The 22624-nt window shown below is 37.9% G+C and overlaps 1 protein-coding gene and 1 non-coding gene across 2 annotated transcripts in view; both read left to right on the forward strand.

Annotated features, from left to right (window-relative positions):
* Nucleotides 1–22624, forward strand: part of DYTN (dystrotelin) — a 51695-nt gene that overhangs the window by 15970 nt on the left and 13101 nt on the right. Inside the window, exons 7-11 of the mRNA XM_071216001.1 lie at nucleotides 2996–3067; nucleotides 3282–3445; nucleotides 8651–8762; nucleotides 10151–10299; nucleotides 22007–22154. Of these exons, the coding sequence (XP_071072102.1) occupies nucleotides 2996–3067; nucleotides 3282–3445; nucleotides 8651–8762; nucleotides 10151–10299; nucleotides 22007–22154 (645 nt within the window). The remainder of the gene's footprint in view (nucleotides 1–2995; nucleotides 3068–3281; nucleotides 3446–8650; nucleotides 8763–10150; nucleotides 10300–22006; nucleotides 22155–22624) is intronic.
* Nucleotides 2467–2630, forward strand: LOC111764063 (U1 spliceosomal RNA). Its single transcript, XR_002796767.1, has one exon. It is a non-coding gene; the product is annotated as a U1 spliceosomal RNA (small nuclear RNA).

Raw genomic sequence — 22624 nt, forward strand, 5'->3', positions numbered from 1 at the left:
CTTAAGCCTCCTTTCTCTCTATCTTTCCTCCATACTTCCCATCTTTCACATTATTATAACTTTGTAATAACACTTGTCAAATCGCATTGCAATTATCACCTACAGGTCTGCTACCCCCACTAAACTGTTTCTCAAGGACAAATGTTCTACTTCATTCATGTTTGTATCCCAGTGCCTTGAACAGTGCCAGATGCTAGATGGCTTCAACAAATGCTTTAATGAAAGCACAGATGAAATGCAATGATGAATACTCAAATGATTAAAATCACCATCATTTCCTATATTTTAAGACTCTGCAAATAGAATATTCTTTCTGTCCTTACCAGGCAAGGGGATTTAACCTCCTTAAAGTAAATGTACTTCTTAAATGTTAACATGCTGTAAACTCGTGCGACAAGAAGTTCTGCAAACAGATCAAGCTGGCTCCAGATTGCCTTGGGTTTAAATGGCTGCTGTCCCATGGTACTTATTTACTTGTTTCAAGAATGTCTTTGGTCCTTCCAGTTCCTGCAAAATCTCCAAACTAAGTGGCCTCACTGTGCAATGGAGTTTTCTCTCATAATTTTCTATCATTTGGCTCCTGGGTTTGGGCAAAGGATTCTGAACTGGGGATACTCATAATGGGGATAGAAGGAAAGGGTAAAGAGGAAAATGATCAGAATCTCTGGCACAGAAGTATGGTTTGGAACAGCCTATCCAAAATTACCTTTGCTTTCCTTTGGTCTTAATATTAATATTTTATAGTTATATTGACTATGACATTTAATATTTAATTTATTCTGGAGATTCCAAACAACATTCAAGTTGTTCATATTTCTTAAATGAAACGACAATTTTCAAAAAATTGAAAAGGTTAAAACATCATGTCTAGATACTACAGAGCTATTCTGGAGGTGACAACAGCACATAAATCTGACTGCCAGCTTTCTCTGACTCTCTCGGACATCTCTCAGGGAGCCACCCTAGCAGCGACTATCCAGCAACAATCCTGACATCTGACATCTCAGGCCTCAAACTGGTAGGAAGCCCAGAAGTAAGGGGAAATCTGTCCATCCATGTATGCAATCAGTTTTGGAATTAGCATGTTTGGAAAGGGGATGCTATGAAAGGATGTGGGCCGAGAGGCATTTTTTCTTCTCAGGTAGAATTCTTTGAGCTCCCCTCCTAGTCATTACAGTCGGCCCTAGGCAAGAAGTCCGTCCAATAGACCCTAAAAATCTGCCCTTCTCCCAGGCTCAACTGAGGTCAATGAGCTGCTGAAATGGCAAGTCCACAGCACGTGCTCCTTTTTTCCCTCTTCTCATGTATTAGCATGCCCCTGAGAAAGCTGTTATGAAGGCAGAAACTTGCAGAGCAAATTATCATCCCATTGACTTCCATTATGAACTCAGAGATGGATTCCCATGGAAAATTCCAGCCTCGCAATGTGATTCAGATTCCTCTCTAAGAATCCCAATTATCATTTCAAGTAGTGCTCAGTGGTGCCAATATGCCATCTAGTCATGTTTAAATCTCCCATAGAACACCTGCAAGAAATTAGTAGAACGAGCAATTAACCCACAAAATCTTTGTGCCAAAATTTAGGTTAAAACCCACGGCAGAAGTGAATTTTCTTTTCACTGGTATCAGAATCACAGTGCTGGCAAATCAGTCCCATTTGCTCCACCTCCCTCATTTTATAAATGAGGTTTAACCACTTGCCCAGGGCTCAAAGACAAGAGGACTGCGAATGTTGAAACAATCACGCTGTCTAAGCCAGTGGTCCAGTGTTTCACCAGCACTCATAGGCGGAAGGATGGACAATGGACTTCTCAGACAAAGGCCAAATGGCATAGGGAGTAGCTACTTATGTCCTGATGGAAATGAGATTATTATCAATTTAAAGTACAAGCCATCTTGTCACTATTACACAAATATTTGTTGACTTCAGCCTGGCTAATTGTGGCAAAGAGGTTCTAAGTGCTACTTTCCTGATTAAAAGAATGTTTATTCGAGTTGATGGACTCAGAGTGGGGGAAGGTGGTGGTGGTGGTGGGCTGGCTTTGAAATTACTACTGAGGTCTCAGGCAATGCCTTCCAACAGCCTGTGCTGTAGAAGACATCAGACGTGCCATTAGGTCCCATGACGGGATGGGATTAAAAGGTAGTGCCAGGTACACTTTTCTGCACATATAAATAATGTCTGAAACTGGTTGGTCAGAGCTTAAGTCTCTTTTTCTTGTCTTGTTTCCTGTAAATCTCGTTCTCCAAGCTGCACATTCCTGCACTCTGATTGCATCATTGTAGGGCACTCACCCTGTGTGCCTCCTTTGCAGAAGCTATTTTGTAGCTGAGGACCTGAAGGCCAATTTAGAGTTCCTTTCACGGAACAAAATATCAAATCTCAGTTATCTTTTGCTTTAAACAAGATTAATGATCACCACCCTACCTCAGAGATTGGCATTTATTAAAATAAGATCCTATGATATACTTACCTGGCAGGGGAGATACCATGATCACGAAGGTGGGGCTCCCAGGACGAGGCTTACCCTTTGCACTCCGGATGTGCTGACCCCTGCGACTTCCCCATCTGTGGGAAACTCAACTGCATAATTTGTGGTAGTGCGGGACTGCGTTTGTGCTCTCCCCTGGGGAAAAAAAAAGATCATAAGAAAGTGGCTTTTCTTAAAACCACTATAAACTTCAATATGATATCAATGTTGCCTGCCTTTTGTTAGGTAAGCAGGGGCAAAGAAAGGTTAACATAGCTGGACTGGATCATAAGAAGTGAAACAATGGGAGCTGTCTCTTTATAACCCCAATTACCTGATTTTCTTCTTTCATGCTACTCCTGCCTCCCAGCCCCAATACCTTCTACTCCTTCATTCATTGTCTATACCCAAATGCACAAAACCACACTTCTGTTCACTTGGGTTGAGGCATTTCCGACAGTCTCAAAAACCAAATCCTATGACCATTTTCTAACTGCTGACGCAGGGTTGCTTGCCTCTTACAGATCCCAACTGTTGTCGGGGAGAGCCGCGCCCTGTGCTCCGTGGACAGCGCTGTGCGCAGCTGTTTCCGAGGGGTGAGTGCAAGGCAAATGGCCCTGGGAGTTGGGGGCACACATGCTTAAATAGTGTGCTGACTGATTTAAATTACAAGCCACTTACTCCCCACAACATCCCAGACAACATCCCATTGACAACTTTCCATATGATAAACTTCTTCAGCAGAGCTGACAAAAACAGAACCTGCGAAGTCATGCCTAAAAACATGTCTAAGCATGACTTGTTTTCCAGGTATTGAGCCCCACCATCAAAGAGGAGAAATTCCTGTCCTGGTTACAGTCGGAACCTCCCGTCCTCCTGTGGCTCCCGACCTGCTACCGATTATCAACCACAGAAATGGTCACTCACCCTGTCCGGTGTAGCATCTGCAGGAACTTCCCGATCATGGGAGTGAGGTACGGTCACCTATCAGTACTTCACGGACAGTTATTCTTCAAATGGACTAAAGTGGCAGTTGCAGCTCTCCATATTCTCTCGGAGGTCCTTCTCATATATCTGGAACTCAGTCAATGTTTTTGGCTCAGTAATTTCTCCACATGAGGCATCCTGGTTGGTAAACTGTATTTTATCTTCTGTAATACACGGAATATTGCATTCTTCTGCTGACAAACACTCCTAAACTCAAAACAAAAGAAATTTTTATCCTCCTAAGGTAAGGGTTCTGAACTAGGAACCGTTGGGGATCCATGGAAAGGTTTTAGGGGGTCCATGAGTTTGAATTGAAATTCAAAAAAACATTCTTGTGGGGACGTGTTGGTGCAGGTGTGATATATTTATTAAACAAGACACAATATACTGTGGACTTAGTAAGGGGTCTGTGGTTTTCACCTGACTGGCAAAGGGGTCCATGGAACAAAAAATGTTAAGAACCCCTGCTCTAAGGGAAAAATTTTTTTATTTCAAAAAAATGTTTTAAATTCTTTAGAGCCATTAATACTAACAACAGCAAGGATAGCTTATATTTATTGTATGAGCCAAGTGCTACTCCAAGTGGTTTACATGGGTCATTTTATTTAAAATTCATTATAATCCTGTACAAAAGGTAGTATGATTATCTCCAATTTACAGATGATGTTATTGAGGTTTAGAGAAGCTAAATAACCTGCTCAAGTTATCTGGGTAGCAAGTATAGTGCTGGTGGTTTGAATCCAGAGTCCATGCTTCTCAATGCTGGCGTTTTGCTGCCTCCTTGTGCAGACAACTGAGAACAAGTGCTCAGACCCAAAGGAATAATCAGATTTTGTGGTGAAGCCTCAGCTGATCCTTCCCTATATCTTGGAGGAAAGGGGAGAATTAAAAGCTGGGTTTGTGGGTGGGGATCCAGCCTTTTTACAGCTTTGAGGGTGGCAGTCAGAATCCCATTTAGAGAAAGGGTCTTATGGGCCTCCCATAAATAAAATGGTAAGGAAGTAAAATTAGAGTTATTACTAAGGGCTTGGGGAGGAGGGATGGAAACCAGCAGGCCCAGGTGAGGCATGGGGAGCCCCAGTCTTCATGGTAAGTGAGCACAGTGTGGGGATTGGGGCTCTGGCAGGACTGAAGAGCTGGGTCAACCAGGTAAAGTCAAGTGAAGGCTGAAGTTCCCAAAGGGCATAGGAGACAGGAAGGTAAGCTTAGACTCAGGACTTGGCTCCTGCTTATTTGGTTTCTTTTCCCTCCCTGTTCTTCAGACCTAACTACCCATACCCACAGATATAAAATAGGTCTGCTGAGCTACTAGAAAACTGGAAATCAGGTTCTAATTTCTCTAAGAAAATAAATGGTGTTTGCAGAGAATCCTGAGAACATAGTAGTAATCTCACTCATGACAAACTCTTTGCAAATAACTGAACTTAATCAATAAAGCATATAAATAGACAGGGCATTTAGAAACCAAGAAAGCCAAGCCAAAGAAATATCCAAGCTGCAAAGAAAAAGAAACTTTATATATTGTCAGGGGTGGTGGTGGTGGTATATGCATATGATTTACCAAGTTGTTTGCATATTATAATTATTTAACCAAGAAGCAAGTGTTAATTAAGCAATTGCTATGTGTCCATCACTATGCCAAGTGCAGGATTAGCTTTGCAATTATATAAACACAACTTTTGCACTGAAATATTTTTAAAAATTCATCTTGTATAAAATAAAGCAGAGATTAGTATTCTTCTTTTGTAGATGGCAAAAACTGGTGCCTCCAAAGGTTTGAGTGACTTAGGCCGTACACCACCAAAGATGGTAAAGACAGAAGGCAAGAAGTGCCATAATTTAAGTCCCAGAATATGTCCCTATCTATTGAGAATGAGGTTAAATTTCCTCTTTAAAATGCATCCTTATGAACCATCTTTCCTCCTAGACATTCAAGGGAACATACAGATAGCTGGGTGACCCTGGGCAAGGCTTGTGACCTCTCTGGACTTCAGTTTCCCCATTAATAAATAAGGAGGGGTGGACTGCATGGTACCTGAGGCTTCTTCTTGCTCTAATTTTCAAAGTCTACTAAAAATTGCTTGACTGTATTACAATCTAACCTTAAACTCATGTTTTTGGCTCTCAAATAACAGTAGCCTTAAGGTTTTAATGAGATTAATAAAACCCTTTCAGGGCAGAAATTTCCACAGATCTTGGAGGTAGGAGGAAGATAGCAAAGGCAGAAACTTCCAAAGAAAGAGAGGTACAAAAACCAAAGATTGTCCCTAGTCCAAGCATTAAATTCTAGAAGGATGTCATGTTCATGCTCTGTAATAGTCATGTAAGGTTGGGATGAGGAATAAACCTGGGTTCTCTTATCAGTAAAAGCATTAATGACCGACCAATTTCATTATCCATGCAGAAGCCTTCTCACACCTGTGGCGCTTGGGGAGTACAGACGAAGTAATTCAAGCATTCGCTCAGTGTACTGTCCTAGACAAGCTGACTGCAACCAGGGCTGAGCAAATAGTACTTATGAAGATACTATTTTATGTTATGCACATCATGTAAAAAGTGAATGTCTTCCCATTTATGCAGGTTGAATGCTTTTCAAAGCTTTGTAAAAATTTTGCCAGGCCAAGAGGTGAGAGTTTACTACCCTACTTTTTTGGTGAAGAAACTAAGTTCTTTGTTCAACTTCATTCAACTCATGTTCATTGAAAATCTACCATGAAGCAGAAATTCTATAAAACAGTGAGCCTCTGCTTCCTATACAAGGTCGCATGGCTAGTAATGGGGATGTGTGTTTTCAAACTCCAGCCTCTGGGCTTGGTGATATATCATGGTGGTTAAAACACAAGAACCTGGAATCAGATATATACTTGGACCCAATGCCTCCTTCTACACTTACTAAATATTTGCTTGACCTTGTGCAAGTTGCTTAAATGCTCTTTGATTCAGTTTCCTCATCTGTAAAATGAGGATAATTATAAAAGTTCCTTACCTCACAGAGCTCTTATGTGGATTAACCCTGTCGGCCCATACATAATAAATGCTCAAAATATTCATCACCATCCCAGAATCCTCAGAATTGGGGAATGAACTATGAACTAAAGTAAACTTACTGGTATTCGACTATAAACTTATTGTGATTCTAGCAATGGAAGAAATTATATCATGGATGTAGAGAAAGTGGCCACTGGTGGTTCTGAGAGTAGGGAGAGGAAAAAACAAGTATAATATGGCAGCATTTTCAGGATTTGGGAATTGTCCTAAATGACGTTGCAACAACAGATGCAGGCCATTATATATCTTGCCATAACCTACAATATTGTGTGAGAGAGAATGTAAACTACAATGTAAACTTTAATCAATGCTTAGGAGCAAGGCTCCAAAAAGTGTCCATCAATTGCAATGAACGTACCACACTAATGAAGGATGTTGTTAATGTGGGAAAATATGGGCGGTGTGGGGAACAGGGCAAACGGAAATCCCCTATATTTTTTATGTGACATTTGTATGATCTAAGTATCTTTAAAAATATATATATTTGAACTGCTCTATAGCCACTCAACACAATCTATCAGTATCCTACCATGTAACTAGATGTGGGGCCAAGGCTGCTGGTTTCGAGGTGCTTCATTCTCCTGCTTTGCCTTCAATCACCTTTGGCCTTTCAAGACTTTCTGCAATCTGGTCTCAGGAGGCATTCCACATTTTTATTCCTCTGTTCTTGTGAGTAATGAGCAAGTCTGACAGATGTGATGCTCTCTAACCATTTCTTGTTCACTCCAGTCTCCATTACCTTACTCTTCTCTCTCCTGGCCTTTCTGCCACCTTCACCTCCAGCCCAGCATTCCACCCTCAGCACAAGTCACAACTTCTTCCGTGAAAATTTTCCTAACCAAAGCAGCCCACTGAACTCTCTCTCTCTCTCTCTCTCTCTCTCTCTCTTCCTGCTATTCTGCTATAGCACTTATTTTCCTTGCCTTTCATTTGGTACTTAATTTTACCATATCATACCTCAAGCTCCCAGGTGGTGTCTTTGCAACATGAAATGGAATTTTAAGAGCATAGAGATCTTGTCATATTTCTTCTTTATTGCTTCTAAGACAGGGGTTGAAAATTCAACTGCTTATAGGGGCAAAGCAAGTACTATAAAGAGGGAGTAGGTCAGGAAGGGACTCTGACAAACTGAAGAATGTATGTCCCGTCTGGAAGGCGTAGTTGCCACTCTGCCCACACAAATTGAAGCCTTGGTGAAGAAGACAGCTTTGTGCCACATACACTGCAGTTAGTGAAGTGTTAAAATATTAGAAAAAATATAGAGATCCCTGATCTTTTTCAGACAATGTGAACCCACTAAACACCCTTCAAAGTTACTAATCCAGGACTACTAGCCCTCCTGTGATGAAACACTATTTTTTCTTCCCCTGAGTACTATGAGACACTTCCCACCTTACCCAAGTATCTTGAGATCCTCCCTCTTCTTCCGACCACAAGGAGGTTTAAGGTTGAAACTCTTCATAAAAGTCTGCAGCCTTAAGAAACCTAAAAATAAAACATAAAAACATAAATAAACTAAAAATTAAAAATACAGCATAAAAGAAAGTCTACAATGTTAAGAGACATCGGTTTCCTTTCTTTCCTACAGGTAGACTTCCAAAAAAATGACAAAATCCTATTTTAAATTCCTTTATATATGGTTTTATTTCCCCAAAACTATGCAGGATTGCAGGTCCAAAATTACCATAGCTTGCAAATTTTCAAGGAAAGCTAGATTTCACATTTTTTTGAATTTTTCTAGTTTTTCTTTTTAAGTTGGCAACTGCATTCAAAATATTTAAATGCACTGTGCTGCTAAACAAAATATTACCACAAGCTTATGGGCTATTCCAAAGCTTGTAGCACACAGTGCCCTAAATAAAGAATGCATTCAACTTTTCTGGGGAAGAATCAGTTTTATAAACTACTGTTTATAAACCACTGTTCCTTGGATAAAACCATACTAATATATTATCGTATTATTTTTAATATTGTCAACAGATTTCCTTGATTAAATCAACATATCAAGAGTCATTCAATATCCCTATAAAATCAGGGAGAAAGTTGGTAGTTAAAACACCTCATATATGTTCTCCACCTGAATCTTATTTTCTTTGCTCATATACTAGTAATGCTGTGAGCCACATTTCCATTTTAATCAGCAGATACCGCTGTCTGAAGTGTCTCAACTTTGACATCTGCCAGGTGTGTTTCTTATCTGGTCTTCACAGCAAGTCCCATCAGAAGTCTCATCCTGTGTTTGAGCACTGCGTCCAGGTAACATCTAACGCAACAGACCAAACTATGCATGAATTGAATCTATAAGAGATAGCAGTAAGAAAACCTAAGTAAAAACAGATTCTACTCCTGTCATACCTTATAATGTTCAGGCTAAGGAGGAGAAAGCTCAACCTTAAATATCCCTCAATATACATATGTCTTCAAAAAGCTTTTGGGGACAAGAAAAGACTAGAGTCCAATCTGAAGCCATTACTCTTACACTGGTGATATTCTGGGAAGAGTCAAAAGGAGTAGAGGAATTGGAAATGGGTACAGATGGAAAATAAAAGGGCTCTTTGGTGAAGGAAAAAAAAATGATACAACAAGGCTTCTAGTTTTTCTAATATACTTTTGGAGAAAATAATTTTTAATATGTATGCCCATGAGCTCTATTTGCAAGTATTTTTTAATTGGGATGAAGTGCATAACGAAATGTTCACAGCTGTCTTTTAAGTGTTTTTAAAGATAATTATAAATACCCAGCAAGAGAATCCAATCCTTTCTAAGAATAAAGAGAAACAGAAAAGGAAATTTAAACAAAGAGCGTTTAAATTTTTCCCAGAAAGAATACTTTCTTTTTATCATTACATTCTTATGAATCGCTTCTTTCACAAAGATGGCATCACCTTCAAATTGATCATCTTTACCAAAAATAGTTTCCCATCTTTCTGTCTTAGCACAAATCGTCCACAAAAGTCAAGTGCTGGGTTTTACCCAGTAATTTCCAGAGGGCACTGCTTTGTTAAACTGGATTAACCGAGATCCTTGGATTCACTGACCAATCACATTCCTGTTTCTAAAATCCTGGAAAGAAATAGGATTTTTCTATGTTAGAGTGACACCATGTGGTCCTTTCATTATTACACTTGAAGTTTCAATCTGGAACCCTTTTAATGAAACTCCTCATCCCACTGTTTCTTTGTGGCAGAAGTTTTTAACCTGAGGTCCATGGATGGACTGCAGGTGGTCTGTGAATCCAATGAAATTGTATACAGAATTAAATGAATGAGCATTTTTCTCCAGATAAGTCCACAACTTATCCAATTCTCAAAGGAATCTACATCTGCAAGTATTGACAACCATAGACTTAGTCCTCTTTCATATCCTGTTCTAGCTTTAGAATTCCACGTTCTTGGGTTACTGTAAGGAAAAGCGGTGATTGAAGAAATTAGGGACATTTAATTTGGAGAGTTATGCTATATATATGTTTATATAGAGAGAATGTGATTCACATAATCAGAGAGTAGGTTTATTTTTCTAAGAGCATGAAAGTGAACAACAGAAATAATTCCAAAAACTTTCGTGATGGGCAGTCCACCCAAGTAAAGAAAGCACACCCTGTGTAGACTGATCTGCACACTTTTCAGTGTTGGCCATTCCAGCAGATGTCAGCAAAGGAGAACACCAAACTCCTCATTAGGACCGTCAGAGACAACCTGCTCCAGGGGCGCTGCAGGAAGAAAGAAGCTGCGAGAAGGCAGGGGCTGCTGGAGCAGATGAATCTAAAGCATGCGGCTAACCAAGCACAGGCCAGGTGAGTGTCTGTGAGTGACAGTCCATCAAGTGAAAGCCCAGGGGACCTGGGTATTAGATTAATAAGGTGCATACATCAGCTTTCATAATGCTGGGATTCCTAAACAAGGCAGGAAGTAGAGGTAAGGGAGAGAAACTTTCCCCAATGAAAAATAGCCTTTCATTTTAAAGTAGAAATAAGAGGCATCAGTGCCTTTAAACAACCCATCCAATTATTTATAGTTATTCCTAAATAATTTGGAAAGATACAGAACATATTTAATATTAGAATATTTGAATAGCTTTATTCTGCATCCCTAGTTTTTGTTGTCTTGCTCCGGTAAGCTCCAGAGTCAATATTTTTTTTTTAATAAGAGAAAAGACACCCATCATCCCACCACTCATAGATAAGTGCCATTAACAATTTAGTGTCACCAAATATGGATCAGATGATAGACACAATTTTTCATTCTTCTTTACATCTACATTAAATAGGGAACATTTATCATGTTACTGGTTTCCAAAGCATCAATTTTAATAGCTGCATGATAATCTCTACAAGAAGTGTTATAATTCACAAGCAAATCCTTATCATTGAATATTTTGGTTATTTCTAAATTTTGCCCTCTAAAATGCTGTAGTCAATATCCTTGTACATTCATTGTACATTCACCTTGCTTCACACTATCATAATTTTATTAAGATAAATTTTCTCAAGTAAAATCATTGAATCAAAAATTACGAACATTATTAGTCGTCAAAATTCAGAATACCAAACTTTTCTCTAAAAGGAAACATCCATCCCTACCAGTATATGAATGTACCCATCACTTATCTGATTACTAACTGAAAGATGACTTTAAGAGATTTTAGTGGCCTTCATTTTTAAAGTAACCACAGCTCCATCATTTAAAATAATAGAAGGGAAAGGAAAAAGGAAGTTTCCTTGGGTTAATGATCATTATACTTTGACAGGAAAAAAAAACACTGAAATGATTCATTCACTTTCATTTTACCTTCTGGAAGTATAAGAATAGATTAGTTTAAATAGCACTAGTGTTCATTTATTAGTTTCTTTTGTAATTCTTTAATTTTTCTCATACATCTACCAACAAATTTCCATCTCAAGCCCAGACCCCACTGGTGGTCATTGTGTCATTTTATAATCTGGTGTTATTTAAGTACATTTTTATAGCTCTGCAAAAGAAAATCTATATTGGCTTCAAACTAAGATGCTGTATATTATTCCTTTGTCACATTTAACTACAAGTTAGTACATTTGAATTTCAACTTGATATCTATTTAATATAGTACAAATAATTTAAATTTTAGGAGACCAAGGTATCAGATGCCAGTTCATCTTTCTTCTCTAGCCAGTTATTTTCACCTTTCCCTAGTAGAGTAACAAAATACTATGTAAATCAGATATCTGGACTTTTTGGATACTTGTGAGATTGCCTAAATTCCTACATTCTCATAGTCAGTATGCAAAGATTACAATTTTTATTTCCATTTCTTTTGTCCACTGAAGCCAGTCTGATCTTTAAAAGCTGGTGTCATTCCTCACCTTCTCAGTTCCCCCAAACACCTCTGCCTTGAAACCCTCCATTCTCTTCCCATTGTTTTAAACTGAAAACTAAAAGTTGTGATGTGACTTAAAGTCCTGCCTGCACATTTGCCCACCCTGACAACCTCTCTGGTTTCATCTCTCCCCACATTCTCTGTGCTCCAGCCCTGTTTCCGACCCAACAAGGACTAAGCCCACACCCTCCCTAAGACTTTAACCTTTCCTTTAAAGGCATTTTCATACATACATTTACTTGTATAACTATTTGATTTCTACCTGTCTTTCCACTTGGCTAAAAGCTCTACTGAAAAATCTGATTTCACTTACCTTTCTAACTCCATCACCTGGCTCATAAAGATACTTAAACATTATAATCCAATAATAAATCTTGTTGGCTATGCCTTTAAAGTTTATCCAAAATCTGATTAAGTCTACTTACCTCCACTGCCAACTTAGTCATCCTCTTGCTCCTACATTTTTGAAGTGAACTCTTAACTAGTCTCCCTCCTTCCTCCTTAGTCCTCTCACCATCTTTTTCAAATTTTGATCAGATCATGTCACTCTTTTACACAAAACTTTCTGATGGCTTCCATCTTCAAATAAGGTCAAAGTCTATACAGTGACTCTTCCTCTGGCCCTATGCAGCCCAGTTCCCCACTAGCTCTTATCCTCATCTGTGCCTCTCCTCCACCTCAGTCCCTCTCAGCCCCACTGCTCTCCTTACTACTTTTCAAACATGCCTGGCATGCTCCCATCCTGGGGCACTGGCAATGCCCTGACCACCTCCCTTCATGACTAGACTCTCTTGCCTCCTAAAGACCTCGCAAAGGTCTTTGCTCAAACACTACCTCCCTTTTAAGGCCTTTCCTGATCACCCTATTCAATGTTTTATGCCCCTGTGGGACTTCAAATCCTCTCTTTCTTCATTTGTTAAATGAATGAATGAATGGTAAAATGGTAAAATCGATGGATACACAATAGAGGGATGGATGGACAGATAGGTAAGGCGGATCTTCCCTTTTAACTCTTGAATCTTGAACTCTTTTAGAATGAAACATGAGTTATGAGGATAATTACACAGTGTTGGAGCAAAGTAGTAAGGTTTGATTGTACCTGGGACAGAGCACAGAAGCTCGTGTCCAGCCAACTGTGTGTGTAGCCTTAGGGAAAGTCACTTCCCCTTCCTATGACTCATTTTTTTCAGCCAATGCTAGGGATACCCTGCCCTTTCTACTCCCAGAGTATTTGTTGAGATAAGATGAGGAAAGGGAATTGCAAATGTTCTGCCAAGTTAAAAGTTCTGTAAATGTTAATGTGTTAAATACAATAGGGTTGTTCTCCAAAGTGGCATTCTTTAATGTAACAATTTTTCAGTGTAGCCTTGATATTGATGAGTTCAGAAATTCTGATTAGAGGCTGAATATTGCCATTTCTCAATCTGTTGATAGGGAAAAACTACGTCTTCAATATCTGTTAAGTTGGCACATTAGTATTGATCATCTCCTTATGGATTAATGGTATTACCTAATATTGAATTTCTTCATTGATTCAACAGACATCCTGCATGATAACTAGTCTCCTTCCTTTTGATGGAGATTCACCTACCTTAAAATAAACATTCACACTGAGAATACTTCTATTTACAAGCACACAATTGAAAACTAGGTGCCAAATATTCCCGCTGCTATTAAATCTTTTTGGAAGTTCTTACAAATATAATTTTTTAAAAATCAAAACATTGAAAAAGAAGAGACAAAATTGCTTCCATTTGCAACTAATGTGGATTGTGAATATAGGAACCCCAAGTAACTCTACTAGAATTAGTAGGCTTTGAAAGGTGATGGGAAACAAAATAATATGTACAAATAATAGCCCTCCACTACCCTTTTTATATCCTAATAAAAGCCATCTAGAAATTTTATGGAAGTCTCATTTGCAATACATGTAAAAAAACTAGAAAAATCAGACATGCTATAAAGGTGATATTTTAATTCAAAGGGAGAAAACAACTTAATTGGCTAGCCATCTGAAAGAAAACAAAACTGGACCCTTATTTCACCTTATATGCTAAAATAGATTCTAAATGGACTTAAATTTAAATGTAAAAAAAGATTTTAAAATAAAAACATTAGAAGAAAATTTAGGAAACCTGGAAGTGACAGAAAAATGGAAATCATAATAATAGGCAAATATGTATGACAACATGCAAATTAAAATATTTTTCTAAGATGAATTATATCATAAATGAAATTAAAAAGTAAGCCTTAGACTTGGAAAAATAATTTCAGTAGTAAAACTGATAAGAAAAACTAAAGAAAAAGAAGGAAGAGGAGTAGAGTGAGGGGGAAGAAAATAAGGAGAAGGGGAAAAAAAACACCAAATATATAAACAAGTAATCACAGAAGAGAAATGCCAAATGGCCATTAAACACTAAAAAGTATGCCAATTCAACTTTTTTTGCCCATTTTTAATTGAGTTGTTTGTATTTTTATTAAGTTGAAATATTCCTTTATATATTCTGGATATTAAACCTTTACAGATAATGTGGTTTCCAAATATTTTCTCCCTTTGTATAGGTTGTATAGCTTTTAATTTTGATGTGGTCCCATTTATCTATTTTTCATTTCATTGCTTGTGCTTTGGGTATAAAGTTTAGATACATCACCTAACACAGGTCCTAAAGAAGCCCCCCTACATTTTCTTCTAGGAGTTTGATAGTTCTGGCTCTTTTATTAGGTCGTTGATCCATTTTGAGTTGATTATTGTATAAGGAATAAGGTAGGGGTCCTCTTTTTTAAAAAAAAAAAAAGGAGATTCCAGCGTCATTAGAGATCTCTCTCCAAAGAAGATATACAAATGGCCAGAAATCAGGTGCTCAGCATCATTAGCCATCAAGGAAATGCAAATCAAACCACAGTGAGAACCATTTCACACCCATTAGAACCATTTCACACCCATGGCTGCTATTAACAAAATGGAAAATTACAAATTTGGAGAGGATTGTAAGAAATAGGAACACTCATTTATTGCTGGTAGCAATGTAAAATGATGCAGCCTCTGTGGAAGACAGTCTGGTGTTCCTCAGAAAGTTAAGTATAGAATTACCATATGACCCAGCAAACCCACTTGTAGGTATATACCCAAAAGAACTGAAAGCTGGGACTCAAACAGTATCTGCGCACCAATGTTAAAAGTGGCATTATTCACAATTGCCAAAAGATGGAAGCAGCTCAGTGTCCATCAACCAATGAATGGATAAACAAAACGTGGTATAAACACACAATGAAATGTTAATTAGCCCTGCAAGAAATGAAATTCTGATATATGTAACAATGTGAATGAACCTTGAAGACATTATGTTGAGTATAATAAGCTAGACACACAAGGACAAATATTGTATAATCTGACTGATATGAAATAATAAGAATAAGCAAACTCATAGTCTAACAATCTAGAATATAGATTAGCAGGAAACAGAATGGGAATGGGGAATGGGAAGTTAAGGCTTAAAATGTACAGGATTCCTGTTTTGAACAATGTAAATGTTTTGGTAATGAATGGTGGTGATGGCACCACAACATTGTGATTTTAATTAATAGCACTAAAATATATATCTGAATGTGGTTAAAAGGAGAAATGTTAGGTTGTATATGTGGTAAGAATAAAACATTTTTAAAGTCCATGGAAGTATACTATACGAATAGTAAGCCCTAAGTTAAACCATGCACTGCAGTTAATAATTCAGTTATTAAAATGTGCTTTCATCAATGGTAACAAATGCTCCACACAAATGCAAGGTGTTTATAATAGGGTGATATATGGGAATCCTGTATTTTATGCATGATTGTTCTGAAAACCCCAAACCTCTCTAATAAAGAAAAATAATTTTTTTAAAAAGATGCTTAACCTCACTGGTGGTTAGGGAACTGCAAATTAAAGAAAGAATGAAAATACCATTATTTTACTTATCAGAATGGCAAAAATTAAAATTAATGACCATATCCAGTGCTGGTGAGTATGGCAGAAAACAAGCTGTTGAAGCTTGGTAGAAGTACATACAGCTTTAGACTTTTCAGAAAATAATCTGAAAAAACATTCATTCATTCAATAATTCATTCTCTGTTCTAAGCACTTGGGATATATCAGTGAACAAAACAGATAAACATCTCTGTCCTTGGGAAGCTTTCATTCTGGCAAGGACACCAGACAATTATAAATAGGTAAGTTGATGGCATAGTATATTAGAAGTTAAAAATGTTAAGGTAAAGAAACAAAGGAAAACCAAGTAAGGGTAATCAAGACGTGGAGGGAAAGTTGATAACAAATTTAAACAGCAGCTCACAGTGGACCCAGTTAGAAGGTAACATTTGAACAAAGCCTTGAAGTTGAAGGAGTAAGACATACAGGTATCTGCGAAAAGCATGTCCCAAGTTGAGGAGAAAGCCAGTGCAAAGCAGTAATATGCTTGGCAGGCCCAGAGAACACTGAAGAGGCCAGTGCCACTGAGTGGAATCAATGAATAGACTATTTAAAGAAAGACATCAGGAAGGTAAGGGAGATGAGGCAGATCTTTAAGGGCCACTTGGACCAATGCAAGGATGTGGGATTTTATCATGCATGACGTGGGGAAACTTTGGAGGGTTTTGATCTAACTTAAGTTTTTAAATTTTATTTTTAAAGAAGCTTTAGATTACATAAATGATACATCAAAAATATGAGGGGATTCCCATATACCCACGCTCTCCCCCTCCCAAACATTCCTCTATTAACACCATCTTTCATTAGTTTGGTATATTTGTGACAATTGATGACTACATATTGAAGCATTGCTACTAATCATGGTCAATAGTTTACATCATAGTTTACACTTTGTACCACACATTTTTATAGATTTTGACAAAATATACATAATGACTGGCATCCATCATTGCAATGTCATTCAGAACAATTCCAATGTCCCAAACACGCCCCGTGTTCTACCTATTCTTCCCTCTCCCTACCCCAGAACCTCTGGTGACCACTGCCTTTATATCAATGTTATAAGTTCTTCCATTGCTAGAATAATAGTAAGTCTCCTTTAGTCCAATATTTCATTCCCCTTTATGTTTGTTCATTCCTCAGTCTTGAGGATTTTAGGATGGTGATGCCCACTCTGTTTCTGATTGAGAAAGGGCTTAAATCCTATGGGGCATATGGATGGAATTGTCTTGTTTACAGTTGTAGACACTCTGTTTTTTGGGATGGGTGTTGTCCATCATCATCCTTTTATTAGTTGTCTTGGATGAGTTCAATGAACTGGAGAGTAGGAGTTGTAACTCTGCTGAGATTCAGGGTTCAACCAGTATATCAACATACTGAAAATTTAAGTCTCTAGAGTATACATTTAATGAATATAGTGCTGATTATAGGTTCAAATAAAAGGAGCAGAAGAGCCATATGTAGGAAAATGATAAATAAGTCTCACTCTGTTATAATTGGGGAGCATATATTTCAAAGTAAGGCTCACTGAGAGAGTGCCCAGTTCCTGGGATTGTCTGCCCTGTCTATAGTGTCTAGATGTCTCCAGAGCCCACAGGAGAACCCTTGCTTTAGGCACTGCTTACTGTGGCAGTCAGTTAGATACTCCTGAGATGTACATAAGCATAACCTCTGGAATGACCTCCTAACTAACTTTGAAATCTCTTAGTCATAACAACTCATTTGTATTTAATATTTTGCCCTTTTAGTCAAGGACATTTCAAAATGCATCATTAGTTGGTGCTTGGTAATAATCCTTCAATGCCAGTGAGGGTCATCCCTGGGAGTCATGTTCCATGCCTGGAGGGGGTGGGGTGGGAAGGTAGTGAGTTTATTTGATGAGTTTGGCTTAGACAGAGACCACATTTTAGCAACAAGGAGGCTTTCAAGAGGTAACTCTCAGGCAATATATACTACTAGGCTGTTTCAATTTCACAAGATCAAGGTTTATTAAGTACAACCACCAATGTCAAGGGCCTGGCATACTGGTCTTTCCTCTTTCTCTAGGCAATGCCCATGTATTCTAGGGATTCTTGTCACTCTGTTAGAGAATGTAGCAGGACCTCCCAGGATAGGAATTCAATATCCTTTTAGTTATTGTGTGGGTCTCCACCTACCAGACAGCACTCCATAACCACTTGAAAATATTCATATTCCATAGACATGTCCCAGGTGCATCCCTTCCCGCAGTCCCCCACATTGCCAAAATCCCACACTATTGATCCTCCCTTGCCACAGTTGAAACTCTTCTGCAATCCAAAATCTCCCAAAAACAAAACAAAAAATAATAATAATAAAAATAACAAAATTAAAAATACAAAATAAAAATAAATAAACAAAATTTTCACTGTGTCTCTCATCAATGTATGGTGTTGTTTTTTATACACAATGACAATTTCTTCTCTATGTTCTCCCTTTGTATTATTTTTTTTTTTGCTTTATTTTCCAATAAGCTTTAGGTTATAGAAAATATAGGGGCTTCCCCTCTACCCCACCCCTAATATTTGTCCTTCAGTGACTAGAAGTAAGCCAGTCACTGAAGGACAAATATTACGTGACCTCACAGATATGACTTAAGCAAGTTGACCAGATTCACAGAACTAGAGTCTGGAAGATATGTTATCAGAAGATAGAAAGGGGGTAGAGTATGGTGAGCCAATGCTCAATATGGACAAAGCCGACGATAAGGTGTAAGGGGGTGGGTGGGCAGTGGATGTGGGTGATGTTGGTGCAGGGATGTGAGGGGGTCAGCCGTGCTGGAATGTGAAGGGAAGTAGAGTGAGGGGGTTGGGTTGTACTATCCATGGAACTGGGGAGAAGGTTGGAGGAAGGAACAAGTGAACTATGGGGATTTGTATATCTATGTTTAAAACCACAATGGTGGTAATGTTCTTTTGGCAGATATGGCGGGGGAGGGTTACTGGGGCAGGGCATCAGGGGTGGGGCATATGTGGGATAGGGTGCACCTGGGGCATGCTTCTGAGGAATAAGAAAACGTTCATCTTGTCATAGTGTGTTATCTCAGTGGGTGGAGACCCACACAATAAACAAAAAAATATTAAACTCCCTCCCTGGGAGTCCTGCTATGTTCTCAATTAGAGGGACAAGAATCTCTAGAGAACATAGGCAGTGCCTAATAAAAAAAAAAAAAATACCAGTATGTCAAGCCTTCAATATTAATGCATGTAACCATGAATTTTATTCTTCAAAATTTGAAACTTAGTGGTTACCATATGTGCCAAGGGGCGGCGGGGGGTGGGGAGGAAGAATAGAGTAGAAAGAACAAAGGGTATTTTTAGGGCATTGGATTTTTCTGCATGATCTTGAAATGACGTTATAATTTTGTCAAAACCTATAAAAGTGTTTGGTGCAAAATGTAATCTATAATGAAAACCACTGACCATGGTTAGTAGCAATGCTTCAATATTTGTTTGTCAATTGTAACAAATTGTACTATACCCATGAAAGGTGTTATTAATAGGGGAAAATAACTTAAGTTTTTAAAACCACCAGTCTGGCTGCTATGTTGAGAATAGACTAAAGGGGCATATCTTAGTTAGCCAGGCTGCTATGACATAGGCCATACTATGATTTGGCTTAAACAATGGAAATTTTTTGGCTCAAGGTTTTGAGGCTAGAGAAGACTAAAAAAAAAAACTCCCTATACTTTTGTTGTAACTTTTCTGTAGCCTAAAACGTCTCTAAAAATAAAGTCTATTATGGGAAGCAGATTTGGCTCAACTAATAGAATGTCCACCTACCATATGGGAGGTCCAGGTTCAAATTCAGGGCCTCCTGACCCGTGTGGTGAGCTAGCCCACCCTCTGTGCTGATGCGTGCAAGGAGTGCCGTGCCACGCAGGGGTGCCCCTACATAGGGGAGCCCCACTCAACTAGGAGTGAGCCCTGCAAGGAGAGCCACCCCACACCAAAAAAGCACAGCCTGCCCAGGAATGGCACCGTATACACAGAGAGCTGATGCAGCAAGATGACGCAAGAAAAAGAAACACAGATATCCAGTCCCACTGACTAGAATGCAAGCGGACACAGAAGAACACACAGAAAATGGACACAGAGAAGACAACCGGGCGGGGGGGGGGAATAAATAAAAAATATATCTTAAAAAAAAATAAAGTCTATATGAATTTTTTTTAAAAAGAGAGGGAATGAGCAATGAAGATTTGAAGATACCAAGTAAGAAAATTCTTTCCAGGATTATTACTGTAAAGGGAACAAAGAGATGGTATAGGCGGTAGGTGACTGAGGTTCACTGACCTGCTTATGGATGTCTGGTTTTCCCAGAAGCATTTGTTGAAAAGATTTTTCTTTCCCCATTGAATGGACTTGGCACCCTTATAAAAATTGGCCATAGATGTGAGGGTTTATTTCTGAATTCTCAATTTGATTCCATTGGTCTACATGTCAGTCCTTATGCTAGTACCACTCTTTTGATTACTGTAGTTTTGTAGTAAGTTTTAAATTGGGAAGTGTGAGTCCTCAACCTTCATTCTTCTTTTTCAAGGTGTTTTGGCTCTTTGGAGCTCAATGCCCTTCCATATAAATTCAATGTTGGCATTTCCATTTCCACAAAGAAGACTGTTGAAATTTTGAGTGGGATTGTGTTGAATCTCTAAACCACTTTGGGTAGAATTGGCATATTAACAATATTTAGTCTTTCCATGAACACAGAATATCTTTCCACTTATTTAGGTTTTTTTAAATTTCTTTAAGCTATATTTTGTAGTTTTCCACATATGCTTTTACATCTTTGATTAACTTTATTCATAGATATTTGATTCACTTAGTTTCTATTGTAAATGGATTTTTTTCTTATATCTTCTTTAGATTGTTCATTACTAGTGTTTAGAAACACTACTGAGTTTTGAGTGTTGATCTTGTACCTGACACTTTGGTAAATTCATTTATTAACTCTAGGAGCTTTGCTGTGGATTTTTCAAGATTTTCTATAACTAGGATCATGCCATCTGCAAATAGCAAAAGTTTTTACTTCTTCCTTTCCAATTTCAAGGAACTTTATGTCTTTTTCTTGCCTAATTGCTCTCACTAGACCTTCCAGTATAATGTAGAGTAACAGTGGAGGCAGTGGGCATCCTTCTCTTATTCCTCATCTTAGAAGGAAAGCTTTCATTCTTTCACCATTAAGTAGGATTTTAGCTATGGGTATTTCATATTTGCCCTTTATCATTTTGAGGAAATTTCCTTCTATTCCTAGTTTTCTATGTGTTTTTATTAAGAAGAGATGCTGGATTTTGTCAAATATAAAAGATTTGGTTTGCTGGTATTTTTTTGAAGATCTCTGTTGAGATCTTTTATTTCTTCTTGAGTCAGTGTGCGTAGTTTGTAGTATCTATTTTGATGTGTGTAAATGTTTGTATGAGCACAGAAGATGTCATGGTATTCCATACCTCTAGGTATTGAAGTTAAGTTGAATGAGGGTAGGAATGGAAAGATGATATGTGACAAAGAAAGCATGGGTTACCCTGTTTTTCTACACCCAAATGCCCATGCCTTAATCTCATAAAGTGCACCACAGAATAATTTCTTTCTTTCCTTTGCTCTCACTGCATCTTGTCTACAATTATATAATCATCACATTTTATCCTAAAAGATTATAAGTCTGTCTGTTTTTAAGGTGTGTTCTCTCTTTGAGCAGGGACTAAGATTTATCATTTTTATCCCCAATAACTCGAGATGACAAGATGTTTAAAAATCATTTTTGAATAAAACAATGAAACTAAATAGGATCATATAAAAGGGAATATATCTGACCTTAAATCAGTCTCTTCAATTCTATGTTGTTTCAGATATGACATAATATAATAAACACATCTGTCCTTAGAGTACCTAGTATTTGACCTGGACAAGATGACCTGGGGGGATTTCTTTGTATTCTCATTTTCAGATTGTCAAAAAGAAAGGAAAATAGGATTTTCATTCCTATTATTGGCTAATTGGCTCTATCAAGGAGTCTCTTCAGAGAAAAGTACAGAAGAAAATATGGGCTGCTTTGTTGCTTGTTTGGATATCAACTTCAACATCTGTTTTAACATTTTCTAAAAAAACTTCCCTCAGTTTCATATCTGATAATTAAAAATTGCTTAACCTCTTATGAAACTCTAAAACAGGCTCTCCATTCAGTACAAGAGCTCAAAAGTACCAACATATGTAAGTCCAACTGTTGCAGTGAAAAAAACAGTCACAGAGACCTCCAAACAAAGACCTCAAAGAATATCTCAGTCTCAACAAACTGATGACAGCAGCCCACATCATCAGGTGAGTCTGTCTGAAAGGGAAAGAACTCTCATTAATGCATAATTAATCTGGACCATTTTGTAATATTGTAGTGAAGTTCCGTGAACCATTCCTTAGTTTGGGGAATATTTTCAAGATCTTAATGTGGTCAGATTGAAATCTAGGAACATATTTTTAAAATAACCTTTTATCTCCAATCATTAAAGTGCAATTATAGAATATTTGGAAAAGTGAGAAAAGGAAAAAGAACAAAATTTTTTCTACTCATAAGCATTTACTTCATTTGCCAATTCAGTATCATAGGACTTGAGGTTATTTTAAAAGTGGGGGAAACAGGGAAAACAATACATCCATCCTAAGGAAAATGTTCAGGAATTTTAAAAGGAAAACAATGACAGAGGGAAATGAAAGAAAAATAAGAGGAAGGGAACTTACAAAAAGAATCCCAGTGACATTTCTTCATAAAAGAGATTTGAAATGCTATCTTGATA

The sequence above is a fragment of the Dasypus novemcinctus genome, chromosome 7 (genome assembly GCF_030445035.2).
Source record: "Dasypus novemcinctus isolate mDasNov1 chromosome 7, mDasNov1.1.hap2, whole genome shotgun sequence".
Taxonomy (NCBI): Eukaryota; Metazoa; Chordata; class Mammalia; order Cingulata; family Dasypodidae; genus Dasypus; species Dasypus novemcinctus.